Below are 18,062 nucleotides of genomic sequence, written 5' to 3' on the forward strand. Positions count from 1 at the left end.
ATGGTGCAGAATAAAATGCCCTGATAAAATTTGACATGCAGAGCCTGACTCCAGCCAGCTGGGGATGAGACACTCCCATCTTCCCCCAGTAATTTCTAATTTCAATCACTTAAGTGCTGTTGATAACCCCTATCCTCATCAAAGGGGTGCTTAGGCTGGCGCTGTGAGTAACCCACTGTGTGAAGCAGGGAAACAACCAAAAGTGCTCGGGTTTTGGTGGCAACATGCCAAGTGACACTTGTCCCTCCCCTCAACTGGACTTCACCAGCCCTCCGTAGTGCTTGGGATCGGGTCCCTTCCTCCCACTCCTTTTTTTTAAAGTCTGTTTCATCACTATGTAGTTAATTTATATATTAATCATGGTGTGGAAAATAAATGAACCCATTAGGTAGTATCATCTCTCTATGTGTAAGAATAATGATTTAATGAAATCACAGTGATTTAAAGTAATAAGACATTTATTTTAATTTGTAAAATCTCATAAAATAACTCTCTATATCTCTTAGAGATATTTGCTGAAAAATAATTTTCTTAAGTATGATACATGGCGAACACTGGGAAATCACTAAATCTTGTCACAGAAGTGTAATACTTGGCCACGTACAAGAGTAAGAAGTGATAATTCCTACTCTTACATTTAAGCATCCAGCTTTTTTGGTTGGGTCATCTAATTCCTTGAGCCCCTGAACCCAAAACTCTTATTCTTATGTTTAGTACTATGCATGTCTTAATGTCTTCAGTTCAAAAAGATCAAGCTTAAGCACAGGCTTAAGCCTGTCGTTATTATAGAGAACACATTCACCTGTATTTCAACTTTCATGTTTTTGAATCATATTAATTCAAAAATATCAAAAATTAGATGAGCATTTTAGATGTCCCTCTGACTCAAACCCACTGACTTTGATAAGATGGATTGTGTTTGCAGGACAGCTTTGTGGTACACATGGGAAGCATAGAAATAGTCATAACTGACAAGGGATTTAAGACAACGTATATTTTGTTGGGGTGTTTTTTTGAGGCAAGTGCAAGCATTGGTTTTTCCAAGAATTAACAAATCACTGGTCAGTCTGAATATAGTGAAAAGTTACCTAATGTTGCTAACGTTACTCCTGCTGTGATTCCAGGAGTTCCTTCACTCTACACCAGCCTGCAAAGGTGACGCACTGTATTTTGCAGTGTGTAACCACGAGTTTTTGTCACGTGTGATCAACAGCGAAAGAAGTGGTGCAGAAGCTCCTGCTCATGGACCATTTTTCATTTGCCCCTTTGGAAAAGGAGCTGCCCATTACCACACACCACTGCCCGGGGGCTTGTAAACCTTTGGCCCGACTCTGCTTTGTGGCGCTTTGCACCACTGTGCTCCTAAGCAGGTGCTTGTGCTCGTGCCTCGGCAGAGACGAAGAACTGCTATAGTCGTGGCTATTAAATAAACCCACGTGACATAAATCCTTATGCGTTATCTCACAGTATGTGCATGGCACTAATCTTTGCATAGATCCATCACAACCTTATGATTTGTGTTCAAAATACAATAATACTGAAGATATGTAACTACTTTACTGTACAAACTGTTCTTTAATAGGAATTTAAATCATGAAACTCATTGTGGGATTTCCTGAAGTCCGCTGAGGAGGCTGGTTGCATGGTAGCAGTATCGCAACACTAGCAAATGATCAGCATTTGCTGAGAATTGAATATTTGGGTTTTGCTTTACTACTTAGCCATGCATCTAATGTGAAGTTGAAAAATAGTAAGATCTTTAAATTGATCCTATTTTCTCTTAATTGAAAAATACATTTTTTTCCTCTAGGTTTTTTTTTTTTAAAGTTGCTTTAAAGTACATCTAGCACAATTACCCTTCTGAAAATAATGGTGGAAAAAAAAATGAAATGGTGGCGATTTGTTGGCTCAAATCACAGAGCAACAAGTGTGGTGTGTATTCAGTTCAGCCAGCGTATTTCAGACAATCATAATAACTTCTCTGACAGTGTTCTCAGGAATGATATAGGGAAAAAAAACCCCATTCTAGGAGCAGTGAGATTCCACTGAGCATTCTTTACTAATCTTTAAATTGGATGAAAATCCCATCTACTGTCAACTGGCACAGCTCCATTAATTCAGTGAAGGTGCACAGGTTTCCGCCAGACGATATGAAACAGCCTAGGCTTGCTCCTCTGGTGTATCATACTCCGGCTGTGCCCGTGTGCCACCACTTTGTGTAAAAGTTGTGAATATCTACCAGATAAAAAACGGTGCCTGTGAGCACGCTCCTGGCCTTGCTCCTGTGGAGCAATGTCGGACTCTTTTTCCACTTACTCGGTCCTGGCTATGGGGGACTTTTCTTGGCCCTAAGTATGTAGGGAAGGAGGGCAATTCGCAAAGGCGATGCCTTCTGGAGGTCTTCTCCAGGATTTTGGCTATGTGGGAGCAGTAGTGCTGTGATCTGCAATGCAGCTAGAAACAGGCAGTGGGTGCACAGTATTTCCACCCGGTAAGGAATTAATAGAAATTTGGCCTGCTACTTAACTCCATCCCTCTGTCAGTCAGTCAGTTGCCTGCTTGTCTTGATCATTAGAAAAGAATGATTAAAAATGTACACTTTTTAATAGGGATCTATATTCCTTCTTGAGAATGCAGAGGGATCATTAAAAAAATCAATGAGAATGTTATTATTTGTTATTAAATCTGTGAAGGTTTAGAGTAATTCTTACGGAATTCTATTACGGTTTTATCAAGACTTATTGATTTTTATCTTATTAAGTTATAGAGCACTTTTCCCAGAGGTCAGTTAGTTTGGCACATTGGTAAGGTATACTGTTTCTCTTTCTGAGCCATATATATAATGCAGATCTTATGACTCAATATCCTCTTTGAAATGCTCTTTTAATTATGAGTAAAACTAATACACGTGGGTTTACAGGAAAACAGGTTTAGCTTGTATGTACCTAAAAAATCTAAGAGTATCTTCTAAGTTTTCTTCTGACGCATCCACATGAATAGTTTCCTTAGGAAATTTCAGCTCAGAAGTTCAGACGCTGTGCTGTCCTTTCCTAGAGACTGTGCACAGAAACATTCATAAGTCACTAATTTGTCGTTAATTAAGCAGAACAGCTGTGGCAGGAGAGTTTTATTAATGATTTCCCTAAAACATGGGAAACCCAGGTTAAGTCCCTGCCTTAGCATAAATACAGCAGGAGGGGATCAGGGGTCTCTGCCATCACAGCTCGGCTCTTTTCCTACAGCTTCGTGCAGTCTTATTCTGGAAAGTTTTCACTTCAAGCTGCAAAAACCACGCTGAAGGCTGGACAAGCCATGCTGAGTATATGGAGTTGACTCAAATATTCAGTAGCACTTAAATACGCCACTGAGGTTTTCTCCTATCCCATCTTGGTGGTTTGCTTGCAGGTTTCCATGATTTGACTGCGGTCCTTCAGGTGCTGGCTTCCGACTAGACAGCACGGCATTAAGTTGGTACGGCTTGTTGCTTAGGGTTTGTCATCATTCCGAAGCATCCTGGTGTATTTGTTGCAGGAAAGGCCTTGTCGTGGTTTAACACGCCAGCCAAAACCAGCACAGACCTACACGTATTTTCTAGTGAGGCTGCAGGTAAAATTTTAATTCGCTTTCAGGCTGTTTCTGGAGATGCTGGTACTTATTTTTTTTTTAGTTTGATTTTTTGGAGGTGATGTACATTGTGTCTTATGAGCAGTGGGCTTTGGATGCAAGTCATGAACAGTAGACTCAGAATTAGGAAAATATATATTATAGTTGGGCCAATAGTACACAAAGCTAATCCAAGGAGACAGACTGACCCCGCTCCTAATCTTCTTTCTTATCTGAAAACATCTGTTTACATGCTGTCTATTTTTATCCCATAGTGGATGGATTGCTATGCTAATTTAACGATGCCATATGTTTTTCCTCTGACTCAATTTCATTGTGTGGAGTGCCAGACTGAGTCAAACCTATTTCAGTGAGAGAAATTGTTGGCTATGGTGCAAGGAACTTTTTCTCTCTTTCAATGGAATATGTATTTACTGTCATTTCTAACTGCAAAATCAAAAGGAACCGTGTGATCATGCAATATAGAGAGCTGGTTTAGCATCTATAAGAGCTTGCTGCTTCTGTGTTTCCACCCTCCTTTGCAATGCTAGTACAGGCTGTAAAGCCAAGTAAAGGGACAAAATAGATATTCTGAGACTTGCATCTTCAATGGACTTGCACTTTTCGGATGCCAGGTAATTTACTTCTGAGCCTCTCAGTGTGCAACCAGCATTTTTCAAGCCCTCTTTACGATTGATCTGCTTTATCCAGGTTTCAGATTTGCATAGTTTGAATACCTCAACAACCTTCTTAGTAAAAGGAAAAACTCTTTTGTAACCTGAACTTGAACTGGGATTGCAATTCTGGAAGGTTACATGAAAAATACTGAATCTTCACTGTCTCCGTAAGGAAAAGCTCTGATGTTGCTCATTACAGGCTAAAGACAGATAACTAGAAAGACTTAGGAAAACTGCTCGGCACCAGTAACAGTGATGAACGTCCTGCTATTCGAATATGCGTGTTATAAGACTGATATAACTCTGAAGAGAATGGGCACAGCCCCCTTACTTCAGAGGAACTGTCAGATTTGAGAAAGCCTGTAAAACTAAGCAGGGATTTCAGCTGCCAGGAGTCTATAACCTGGCTGAAGGCGGGGAACAACGATTGCCTGTTTTGTGGCACCTCTGATGCGGAGGTGATAAAGCTTTTCCATGTTCGATGCCACGAATACTTGCCTGTGTCACTCCATGTACTCTTCCTTCTGAACAGATGAGAGAATACAGCTTCTGTCAGCTACAGAAAGAAAAAAAGACAAAAGACTTTGTGTATGAGCGCGTAGACGTGCACTAATATATTTGTCCTCATGCAAGTCTTCTGTTTGCCAAGCAAAACCAAAAGTACCCTGGGATAGTAATAAAATAAAAATGTTGTTGTGGGAGGGTGGTGATCTCCGCTCGTCCCTGCTCTCGTGCTCCTGAGGACGCACCGGTGTCTGTCGGGAGCAGCTTTACCCCGGCTGGGACGGGTGCTGACTCGAGTCTGTTGTCACACCGTGCTCTCGTGGGAGCTTTGGTCACTGCAGTAACAAAGGCTGGATTTCTGCCATCGTACTAGTGCTGAGGATATCTGTCTATTGATTTGCAATAATTCGTGTGCACAAAGGTTTCCTTAGACTCTAAGGAGTTATCTCAACTTTGAAAGAGAGTAACAGAGAGAAGAGTGCTTAAATACAGCAAAGTGAAGCAGTAGTGCGCAGGGCCGTTAGTAACGCGATGTTCCTTTTGGTCTAAAGTTACCATCGCTTATTGGGAAAGTAAGTATTTGTTTCAGAGTTCTGTGTTGTATTGTGAGAAAAATCCATTAAAATGAGCGTGATCTTTGAAGAGAGATTGCCTCAGCTGTCAAAGGATATTTGGCTCGGTTTTAAACTATAGAATTTGAAAACTTGATAGAGAAAATCCCTACGCTGTGGCAGGTCTAATTTGTTATCAGAATTTAATAAACTGTATAATTTTGTAGCACAGTTTAAGTTCTTTTTATTTGCCCTCCTGATTTGTAAGGCTTTAGATATACCTTTAATTGCTATATGTATATATGTATATACACATATATGTATGTACACACACGTATATATACAGTGATATACGTTTCTGCAGAAAAATAAAGAAGGCCAAAGCAAGATATGTTTCTTTTCTGGCAAGTTGGTGAGGTGCTACAGAGAGACACAATATGGTTGAGAGACATGGAAAACTATGAACTAGTCACTGCTACACAACTATTCAATAGTTGTTATGTGGCTGCTTTCAGTGAATAGAAAGGACTGTGCATTGAAAAAAAGAAGGCTCGGGGCTTCGGATATCTTTACTGAACTTCAACTCAGCTGTTAAAAAATTACCTTTTTTTCCCCATTGTTTTAATACTGGAGTTGTATTACGTCATTTTTGCTCCTGCAGCGCTGCAAGCTGTTTGTGGCTACGTGGCTTCAGTAACAAACTGAATCTCACAGGTCTAAGGAAGGAAACCTTCCCCCCCCTCTGACTTCAGGATGTCTAATCCAAGTGTCTGGTAAATCGTGGTGATTCACAGTTACCTCTTAGAAGTTTTGCTCTCTGAGTTTATCTGTACCTTTGTGAAAGGAAATTAAGGGAAAAATACATGCTACAAAAACAATAAGGTGCACTGATAATGGCCAGTTTAGTCAGATGGAAGTGCCTTCTCTGGAGGTCTGGAGAGGTTAATTACAAAATTTAGTCGTATTGAGCTCAGCCTAATATCAGCTGCACCATATAACTTATTTTCATTCCTTACTGGTATATATCTAATCCGTGCTTTTTGCTTATACCTTTTTTCTTATATTAATCTCTGTTTTACATGTATCTTACCTAGCTTTATACCTTGCAGTTAGCAGCAGAGTAATTCACTTGCAAGATGCAGCTGATTAGATAAAACATGCAACGGACTTCGTTTCTTTCCACGGTCACCTTGCGTGGATAGAGATGTGAACGTGTGCTGGATATTGAAGAAGATATAAACAGAGTATTTGTTTTTCAGGCTGCAGTACCTCCCGTGTGGTGTGAGCTAGACTTCAGCTTTCTACCTGTCTCCTTCTCCAGGGTTCGATGCCTATTTTACCTCCCGCACCCTGGAGAACAACAGAAGGAACGTGTGGTTTGCAGAGTACTGGGAGGAGAACTTCAACTGCAAGTTAACCATCAGTGGGTCAAAGAAGGAGGACACGGACCGTAAATGCACAGGTAACTTCAGTCACTTCACCTTCCTCGTGCTGCTGGATGTGGGCTGCGGTGGAATGACTGCACAGCTGATGTAAGGACGCTTGGCTGGGGACAGATTGAAAAAAATAAATTGAATTTTTGTAGGTTGTAGAGAAAATGGAACAGCAGCATCAGCCTTGCAGGACAAGAGAAGTAGATGGAAAGAGTCAAAAAATACGTTCTTCTATTTCTTCCTTTTTCTGGCTGTCCATCCAGGAGGAAAATCAATATTTTCCCTGGGACCCAGAAGTATTTTTGTTTGAGTGCAGGGTGGCTTGGGGGTCTCTTGTGAGTTTGTTTTAGATGGAGAATATTTCCACAACCTGTGCCTTGTCACCCGTCTGCAAATCACAAACTGGCCACCTACTATGTCAAAGCACCATCTGCCCACGGTCGTACAGTAACCGTGTGCATTTGAATTTAACTTTTGAGGGAAATGCACCTGTAGGAAAGTATTAGCACAGAATGAAATGTTTTCATTTTAGGTAGCGCAAAATTGTGGATCAGATTTTTGTTCTCACGAATGTTATTTCAGAAATTGGGGTTAAATAAATTTTTGCAGCCTCAAGTCAGTAAGACAGAAAACACACTGAGTTTGACTGAGGTTCCTGAGCTTTAGTAGCGTCTTGTTTGACCTCTGCTATTTCCTGGTGGCTGACCGATTCGCTCCTCTCTTCCTTTTATGAGGTACTGCCCACCATTTGAAATATCATATTTTCCAAGAATTCCTGTTTCTGATCACATGGTTCAAGGAATTATTTTTAGTTACAGAGATGCCCAGGTAGCGGTGGGGGTAATTTCACTTTTAGCTGAGTTATGCACTTCTCAGCAGAACCACCGTCATAACGCGGGGTGATACAGTTCATTAATCTTGAAGATTTTATTTTGAAAGGAAAACATGGGTGAGTCGTGTGTTCTTGGAGTCATTCAGACGTGGGCCTGACCAAGTGCTACCAGATGATCCATAGGGACAGTAGGAGCATTGCCAGTTTAACGATCTTCTGATGAATTAAGGTATTAGATTGAGGGTACCTGTCTAGAAAAAATATTTCTAAAACTCAAAAATGTAGGGAGTCTGCCCTCAAACTGCCGGGTCCCTAGTGAGCCTGTGTTTGCGGTGTGAACGTCTGTAGTGTGGGGTTGGGGCATTTGCTCGGGGCTTAAAATGCAGTGGATCAGCCTCAGCCAGAACGTATCTCCTGTGATACAGCCGGTAAAGCTAACAACGCTGTCTGATGTCCACCTTGCCCTCGCCTCCCTTTGCCTTTCCTTCCCTCTCCTCTTAATTTTTCACAGCAGCAGTTTAAATGTGTTATGTTGAATAATTGCCTTGAATTTTGATCAAAGGGAATTAGCTCATAGGAGGTTATGTTTTACTTTGATTGAAAATTGATGAAAACTTTCCGTATTTCATATCATCTGCTTTTGGTTTCAATCCATGGATAGGAGTAGGAGTGTTGTGCGTAGAAACAGTGCAGTTACTGCTGGGAATACACTGCTGTTAAATTTGGCATTTGGAATGTCCCCCAAAGGCTGGAATTTAACTAAAAATTGCTAAAAGATCTTTAGGATAATTTCTAAAAGTGTCTCATCACCCTTATTGTTTATGCCATTACTTTATTACAATTGCTCACAGCCTGTGCTTTCTGATGTGAACGTAAAAATGGTGTTCTGCCTTCCCTCGGCATAGATTCAGCAGAAACATTTATTTTCGATGGCTAACTTACCCTATCGAACTGAAATACCACATTATAGCTCGATATTGTACCAAATGACGTGCCCCGACATCTTCCTTCCTTCTTCTACAAACTGAAGTAAATTGTGCATCAGAAAAAGCATTAGCTTTGAATTATATTGCTAGTATGAGAGTCTTAATGTCCCACTGATGTAATAATATTATGAATGATCATCATTATTTTAAAATTTGATTGGTAATTTGTAATGCAGCGAGGTACTAGGCTACAGGCCGTCGGTTTCTGACAGCAATAGTGCTCCTGAGCACCAGCATGAGGTGTGGGAGGCTCATGCTCCCAATCGAGATGCTTCACGTAGCAGGGAGCAGCTCAGTGCTCGTGGCCACAGACTGCGATCGAGAAGAAAAACTTCTCCAAGGTGGCACCCTCTGGGCAACTTACCTTTTCATATCACAACTTTCTGAAACGTTTCTATATGCAGAACTTCTACATTAATGTCATTTATATTTAGTTAAGCATGAAAAATTTTCCCTGATTGGGATGGTTAAGCTACAGAATGAGAAAATGAAAATACATTTAGCCCACCCCACCTTATTTCTAGATAAGATTAAACACAAGACATTACTGTAATTAATAATGCTGTTTCTAGCGATTGACTTATTTTGGCACGGTTCAGGGCATGATCCAGTGCTGCTAAGTTGTACTGCTGCCAAGGACACCTATGTTGTTGTGCAGATAACTTCTGCTGGGATGCAGGCCACTTCAAAGCGGTATGTAGCCATACGGCAGAAACAGCCGAGCGCCTTGCTTTTCCCCAGAGGAGAGAGGGATTGGTTCCTTGTGCAAGAGTGGTGTAACTTCATTCAGGTGCTGCCTTCTGTGCTTGCCCAGGCCCTGGAGTTGCTGCCTCTACGCTTGAGGGATGCTGCGGTTTGCTTTTGAGGACACTTCATGAAACTGTATGGGGAATCTAATGTAATCACTGAAACAGCGTGACAGTAATGAGCATTGGGTTTAGACAGTTCATTGTTTTACTTCTTGCTGCTTACACTTAAGAATATTAGAGAGATTCACTTCAGTCGTAACAGACCATGTCAGATTAATGTAGGAATATTTTTTTAAAAAAAGTAGTTTGCAGTACCATGCATTATGGTAAAAATTTCCTGTAAAAATAGGAAAGGATTAACAGAAGAAAACAACTGTCGTTGTAGAAGAGAGTAGTACTGTAGTTCATGGCTGTGATTCTGCAAAGGGAGCCATGCCGAATGCTCTGGCCACATCACGTTACGTGCAGAGATGGGGTCTGGGCTTTGGTTGTGAGCTCAGCTGAAGATGTTTTCCTGTACAAAACCACATTGTACTAATATTGCCAGTGCCGTGAGATTTAGGGAGTTAGAATTAACAGATGATAAAACAAGGTTTTTGTGTATGTATGTCATGAACCGGGTTGTTCATAAGTTTCAGAGTGATTACTGAGATCCCATATACGGTGCTGAATCTTTAATGGTATTGCACTGTACCACCTCCGTGCAGACAGCCGCAGTGCGCCTGCAGGTTGCTCTGCTAACAGCAAGCATCAGCCTGGTCGCCCCGTGGGTGCTCCCGGTTCCAACAGTAACATCTCCACCTGTGGGTATGGAATATTTCCTGCTCCATCAGAAGCTCCTGCACTCACCTGTGGCAGAAAGAGGTGTACGCCAAAGAGAAATGCAAGTACTTTGAATACACAGAGGCATTCGCTATACCAAGAGCGCCTGCGTTTTTAATGACCTGCCTCCTTGGCGTGTAACACTGCCTGAAAGGGAAATTGCAACACTTGACTGTTTTCACTTATTAAACATAGCTTTTAATTCAGATAGCCTTACACTCAAGGAGACTTAATGAAGTGATATAAGGGTGATGTCACCTTGGATGTCATTTATCAGAATGTAGATTACTCGGAGAGCTTTTCTAATTATCTGCAAGTGTAATCAGTCTGAAGGTACAGCCCAGATGATGGCTCAGGCAATGACTTGCTCTAAAGAAAATGCTGGGAGAAAGCTCCCTGCAAGCTGAAGTAACAGAAACTTAGCGAAAGGGTTTGTAAAAGAGGGACTGTTGTGCTTAGAATTTAAATTGCAACAAGAGAAAAATGCCTCAAAGGGACCCAGATTCACCTTCCTGGGTGGTGTGGAGGCTTTAGAGGGGAGCAGGCAGGAGTAGTGTCAGGACTCCCCTGAATCCTCTCTGTGCATAGCGCACTGAGGAGCATCTCGTGCAGCGTTGTTGTGAGCAAATTCACGTGCCGTGTCGAGTGAACTCCTAAACCCTCCCGTCCTGGGGCATCTCTGAGCCGTGGCCTTTGTCAGGTCCCTATGGAAGGCTGGAGGAAGAGGAGGGGGCATGGTGGAGGGATGATGCTGTGAGGGGGCTTGCCCCATCAGCAGGATTTTACTGGGCGAAGATTTGGTGGCTCAGAGAGGCCAAATCCCTTTTAAAATGTAAGAAGCATCAATCAGGAAAGGCTATTCTAAGGACTGAGTTTATCTCATCTGGAAATGTTATGAGGTAGGATTAAAAGTCAGTGAAGGACAGAAGTGTCTTTGGTAAAAATAATAAAAAAAGTCAGTAATTTGAGTATGTGTATATATACACATACTTGCTTCTAAAGCTGGGGGGAGAATACCTCGTGCTCTGATGTGCATCAGAGACTTGATACCAGATTGGTGAACGTCCTGCCTTGCATCTCGGTGTGCTTTGGTTACAACTGTTGCTCAGGGAGGGGAGAAAAGGTCAGATTTCCAGGAGAAATCTGGAGAAGGTTAAAGTAGCAAAGGAATAGTTGTAAAATATAAACATCTAGGATAATAAAGCTGTGCCGTGTGTGCCACACCTTCAGAATTTCCTGTAGCTGCTTTTTGTATGAGGGGATTTACCCTTTGAAGGGGAAGATGCAATACAGAGTGCTGAGAGCTACGCTCGGTCTGGGTTGTCTCAAAACAAATGGTGGTTCGGAGAAATGTATCGTGTATCCAAAATGCTGGAAGCCCAAGTCTGGATACCCAGGATTTGGCATGTCACCCCAAATGTGGCACTGCACTGTTTCATGACCATGGAAAGGGAGGGAAGACAGCCCGGATAATTTTCGTACACCATTTAATTATCTGTGGTTTGGTTTAAAATGATACCGGTAGCTGGGATTTCTTTGGGGGGCGGGGGGATAAAGAAGCTAATAGCTATATCCTGGCTTTTTTTTTTCACCAGCAGTCAAGATGGCTTGTACTATGAAGCCATATGTTAGGGGAAAAAAAAAAATGAGAAACAGAAGATGTAGCGAATAGCAGAGCCTGAGGATATCAGTATATTATTTATAATTTGACTACAAAAAGTGATCTAGTGCATTAATAGATTAGCAAAGTGCAATTTACTATGGAAAGAAAAATAATTTTCAAAATGCTATCAAAATTCTTCATCTCAGGAAAAAATAAATTGTCTGAGATGTTTCAAGCAACTTAATAGCAGATGGCCAATATCTAAAGCATTTTTTTAAACAAATGCCAGGAGCCATGGTGTGCGTGATTCACTTTTTATGAGAACAGCTTTACGGTATTCATTAAGATGAACATCTATTGGACTTGAGGGTGTCAGAAGACCTTAACTGTTCACAGTGCCATATAAATCATGTCAGGAAGAGGGGCTAAATTTAGACTGATTCCCACTGCTGGTGTTGAGGGCTGTGAGTGCAGAAGGTGCTCCATCTCCAGCACTGCTCAAGGTTCGGGATGGCAGGTTTATACAAACGATGTAAGGGCGAAACCGAAGCTCCATCAGAAAGCTGCCCGGTGTTCGCAGGCAGCAGCAGCAGGGCTGCACCGTCTGCTGCTCCCGGCTCTTCTCAGCACCCTCTTCCTATTTGTGATAAGGCTTGTGGATATCACTGCATCTGTCCTACAGCAAATATCAAGAATTCCTCAGAAGAAGCAGGTTTAGGAGGGTCCAAACCATCCACAGTACATTTTTCTTTTGTCCAAGAATCTGCAGCTTGAAAAACCTGCTCTCTTGTGCAGGTGTGCTCAACATGAGCGTTACCTTGAAATGCCTTTCCAAAGCTACACGGGGGCTGAGTGGCGCGGTCAGGTCTGTTTAGTTAGCCGTCAATTTCTTGTGCATCAAGATGAATTTTTTCTGCAGCTGTGCTTCATGAAGGTGGGGGAACCTTGTTATCTCCGTGTATAACACAAAGACAAGTTGACTGACTTGTAAGCTCTGTGATTGAGCAGCTAAGACTGTGGAGGTCCAGGCTTTGTTGCTATCCCTCTTACTATTTTTCCTTTTTTTTTTTTACAGAACAAGTTTAAAAAAAAAAAAAAGCAGGTTTTTTTTTGTTTGGGTTTTTTTTTCCCCAAATCTTGGCCAATGATATTAGATCTCTCTACCCGACCAAGTCCTTTTGTTAATGCCCACTCTTGTCATCTATAAGAAGTCCTGCCTAGTCACTAGTCCTAAACTGTAGTCTAGTCCTAAGCAGTGGTTAGTCAAAGGTGCTGACATACAGAAATACTTAACATAAGGCTGGCTGTCATTAATTCTGTACACAAATTGTAAAATAATTTGCTTTAGGTCAAATACTGGGCTCGGATACCCTTTGTCAGCTGCCACTGGACACAGCAGGATTTACATGCCTGTGACTCAGGGTGGATTTTCGCCCAGGATTTTGTGGTGTGAGATTGATGACATAGGCAGGAACAAAAAAGCTTTTGGTTAGCTCTTGTTACAGAGATTGCTCTGTGCATTTTCTCCTCCAGGCTCTGAGGTACGAAATGTGTGTTAATGCATGTGTGTGAAAGTATATAATATTTCAGTGCAGAAAGGGTAAAGACTAAAATTTATCTTCTTTTGCTTGCCCTGCAAGCTACAAATAAGGTTAAAGGGCAGACCAGGATGGGAAATTTATCTTCTCAATTACATCCTGTGCTCTGATGCAGGTAAATAAGTGGTCTAGGTAGTTGTTTTCCTGCTTTGCTAGTATGGCCTGCCTCTTCCTCCCTTCTTTCTCAGGACACCTACATAATGTTTCCTTGCTAGTGAGTGGCTGATCTGTATTTTTGTAACATGTTTCTGTTGACAACTTCTGCTTTTTCTTTCCTTTCTGATGGTGATTGTCTTTCAAGTTGCCTGTGATCTTGGTTATAGGCTCCTTCTCAAATTGCAATGTTCAAAGGGGGGAAAAAAATCCAAGACGCATCTCATGAATGAAACAATATGCTCTCCAATAAACTGCTTTTTACCAAGTCCAGCTCATCTTTGCAACTCCTCTAACTTCTCTGGGCCAATACAGCTATAGCCGTAGCTCGGAGACACTAAGACTTATGTGAGGATGCATGGTTAGCCAATGTTGGACTTAAATTTGAAACCCAGGATTTCAGTTCTCTGTTCTCTTACTAGATTGCATTGCATCTTATTTTGTAAATGCTTCAATGATCTTCAAACTGCCTAAACATATCAACGCTGACACCCATGAGAAAGAAAGGTCGACTTTTTTTTTTCTGAAAAACGGGATGTGCACAAGTTTAGGAGCAAACGAGCCATGTTATGCACTAGCTTGCAAGTTGAGTGGCTACGTGCAACTCTTTCTAAACAAAATATTTTCCATATAATATCAAATTGTCCAAGTATGCATTGTAGCTTAATGAACTCTATGCTTTCATTTCAGAAAGTTAATCTCATTTAGTGTCATAGTACTTCAAAATATATATACCTGAAATGCTTAAAAGAACCCTGCAATGGTTGGTTCAACCAACATTAAACCAACCTTGAAGAGTTTATTCTTAAGGTAAACTAGTTTTATGGATTTCTAAACTCTATTATCTTTCAGAAGTACATTTCTTAGAATCGCTTATATTTCTAGATTGCCAAGGTGATTTGCCAACAAAGCCTCGTGATTCAATGACTGTCTTCTTGCTATTTATGTACATATTCTTCTATTTGCAAACTGCATTTTCACCCAAGAGTTCAAATATAAAGATAGCTCCAGTTTAGGCCTTCTAGTCTTTAAAAAGTGCTTCTTCTATACATTTGTTTGATCACTGGCTTCACTGGCAATTATTGCTACAGGAAGCTTTCTTCATTTGCGTGTTAGCAATATAAAGCTGTAAAGTGTCCGTGATTTACATCAGTGTCGGCTAGCCTGGTGCCACCTTTTTTTTTTTTTTTTTTTTTTGACTGTAGTACTTCAACACTGGAATACAAATGAGACCTATTACATGTGTTTTAATAGGAATGTTGAATGCACAGAAAACATCTCAGGTAAGAAAATTAGGTCAGTTTTCTAATCTAAAATCCATTCCCTTAGATACACATACACACCTGAAAACAGAAAATGTTATGGTGGGTTGAATCAGCGTAATTGAGAAAAAAAAAAAAAATCATTGCCTGACAGATGGAAGTGGATGTGGCATCACAAAACTCATTGCATCAAGGCTTTCTGTAAACTGCTGAATTATTATTATTATTATGATCCTTACTATGTAATATTGTTATTTCTGGTATTGGAATAACAAATTTTCAGTAGGACTTTCTGCTGCACTATGCTCCTTTTGGTTTTTACTTTAATACTTATGAGTGAAGACCAGTTACAGTACAGGAAATTTTTTTGCTCTCCTAGATGAGGAATACGTTGTAAGGCATTGTGAGAGCCTGGTTTCCAAGGTTTGATCAGAGAGTATTAGCTGATTAGGCATAGTTAAAGCTGACTACATCTGCTTTCTGTGGGTTTTGGTGGTGTTACTAGAGTCACTCAGCACAGCTGTGTCTCTGTCTCTGTATATGTATTGTGGCAGATGTCTGACTGGGTCAAGCGTATACCAACTTAAGAAAAAAAGCATTTCTATTTAAAAAAGGCTTTTCTGCTTGTTACTGACATAGAACAATTGGTCTGATTTCCAAATTTGTTGTGCAAAATGAAGTTATCTCTCATCAGAGTTGCAGGAGGCTGCAGAGCTATGCTGACGCTGAAAGTTGCAGAGAAGATTAGGGAGAGGTTTCTTTAGCCATTAGAAATTAGGGAGGTGGGTGCTCTGCCCTTCCTGGGCTGTGCTGCTGCCCTGACTCTGCCAGCTCGCTGTAGCCTGAAGGAGATGCTGTTTAGGCTGAAGTTTTACCCTAGCACAGACGGATGTTTTTGTGTGGTTAGCAGTAGGGACTTGAAAGTTCATCTGCTTTCCCCAAGAAAATCCGTGGGGATTGGATTGATGGCCTTGAGATAGAGGCTTTTGTCTATAATGAGATCTTCTGAATTAGGATGGGCTGGATAGATGGCTGTAACAACATAGCTGTATTATTGGATCTTGTATTTCTTTGTAAAATGACAATACATGGATTATATTGCAAGGAGGCCTGATTGTCATACTCTGCTTGTTCAAATTACAATATTTACTCTAGCATATTGTTGGTTTTTCTCAAGCTCTAGTACTCAGCTACTTTCAAGTAAAGAGTTTATTTGGAGAAGCCTTCAGACTTTACACCTCCTGTGTGTACAGTAGTCTATACCATGAGTGAATATCCAAGGAGTAATAGCTCTGATCTTATTTTGGAGAGCCCTGGACGTATGTACTTGTCTGTTAAAGATGGATCCATTTGTGCTATTGTGCATGTTTCTGGAGCGCCATGAGTACAGCCGTTGCAGCTGCACAGGCTGAGCTCTCTGCACTGTGTGTAGCTGGAGGAAGCTTCAGTGTCGTTATGAAATAGCATATATGGGCACTTACAGTTATAGACTAATAATTGTAGCTGTTGCATCATGGATGTCTCTCTGCTCACAGGCATCAGGTTTCTAATGATGCTAAATATGCTGGAGATGGATGAAGAGTATATATTTTTCTGTCAGCACTTAACCAGCTGCTGAATTCTAACTTGTACAAATAATAGCTGCTTGTTTGATACTGTGAGCATTCTGCAATCTTTAAATTAAATCTCTTGTTAATGATGACTATCAACGGGTTCTCAGCAGTACTATTATGTAAGTTTCTGAAGGATTAAACACATTTTCAAAGGAACTGAACCAATGTCTGAATTCATCTAATGTAAGCACCAATGAAGTGAGATTTTGATGTCTGTCTGTCTGAATTATATGCCATAAAAATTGTCCTTGCAACACTATTTATACATCATAACATCTCCCCTACATTATGTGATGATCAACGACGAGTCCAGAAAAATCAACTGAAGGAGAGATGTTGAGAAAATATAATGTGAAAACCGATGTTGTCAGCTCCTTTTCCATACAAGGAGGTGCTAAGCATCGCCTTTAAGGAGATGCAAAAAGTGTGACCAGGAGCTCTTAAACTTGCATTTCATTTCTATGTCATCTGAAGGAGACTGTACAAGAGGACTTCTTTCTCTGTATTCTCACTGCTCTGGGTTTGGGGCTTTTTTCCCTCTCTTTGTTGTAGTATTTTTCTCTTGTGAAGATTTGCCTGAAGCAAGAGACCTAGCTGCTCAGTCTCTTAGGAATCATGATGATGGGCACTTGAGAGTCTAGTAGGAAGTGAGGTTAAATTATTTGTCATCACCTTCTAATAGATCTTTTGGAAGCAAAAAATGCTCATGTCAATAAATTGCCTTTGTGTTTCATCCTTCTCCTGACATCCCAAGGTACTCCATTTCAAATCCATGGTACAAAAGTGCATTCTCTTGAAATCACTTTGTGTGCATGTGTCTCAGGTGTCAGCTACTTCATTGCTGAAGAAAATCATGTTAGCACATGGCTCCTGAAGATCACCAAGTTAAAAAAAAAAAAAGCAACCTTTAAAGAACAGGGGCGTGTGAGAAGAGCAGAAGATTTGCACATCACAGTGCAAATGGGGTTTATGTTTACCTTCTGTGCTTTTTGGTGTCTTCTGACAGCATGGAGGGTTGCATGGTTTCTTGCTGCACCCAACACCTGAGTTCACCTGTTGGTTCTTTTGCACCAAGCTTCGCTCCCCTGAGACCCCCACGATGTCCTAACATGGCTGAGCTGGGGGCTGAAGACTGCCCCTTTGCCAGGAGGTGCACACAGCACCGGTATTGCTGCTTTTATCTGTAAGAAGCTAATGACGTCTGTGGGTTTCTTTCTCTTCCAGGAATAATTAATAATTGAATTTGTATACACCCATATATACAGGAGCTACTCCTGAAGCACATGGTAGAACTTTCTGCTTAGCTTCTTCAGCTAAACCGAAGAGGGAAAATATTTGCCACACTAATGTTGAAGTTGGAATTAAAATTGTGCCCATCACTTAGGTTTACCCCTGTCTGAAAATGGACTTTGGGCCTGATTTGCTGCTTACTAGGTTACTTCCGACGGTAGTTTGATGTAAACTAGAGGGAATGCTCTCTTCAGTCAGGCCCACGCTCTGTTCAGTCAGGCCCATGAATTTGGATATTTTTTATTTTATTTTTAGTGTTGAAGTCTGAAGACTATTTGACATATGTAAAATATGGCAATTGCTTTGCAGATTCTTTGCTAGTTCAAATTTGGGCTAAACTTCTAATTGCAGTAGTCTCTTTAAAAGGTAACTCAAGCTATGTTTAT

General features: G+C 41.0%; 1 protein-coding gene across 3 annotated transcripts in view; it reads left to right on the plus strand.

The window, feature by feature from the left end:
• Nucleotides 1–18,062, plus strand: part of GRM7 (glutamate metabotropic receptor 7) — a 317,851-nt gene that overhangs the window by 192,083 nt on the left and 107,706 nt on the right. For all 3 annotated transcript variants that reach the window (XM_076346707.1, XM_076346708.1, XM_076346709.1), the window contains one exon: nt 6,657–6,797. In XM_076346707.1, the coding sequence (XP_076202822.1) occupies nt 6,657–6,797 (141 nt within the window). The remainder of the gene's footprint in view (nt 1–6,656; nt 6,798–18,062) is intronic.

Source organism: Aptenodytes patagonicus, chromosome 8 (assembly GCF_965638725.1).
Source record: "Aptenodytes patagonicus chromosome 8, bAptPat1.pri.cur, whole genome shotgun sequence".
NCBI lineage: Eukaryota > Metazoa > Chordata > Aves > Sphenisciformes > Spheniscidae > Aptenodytes > Aptenodytes patagonicus.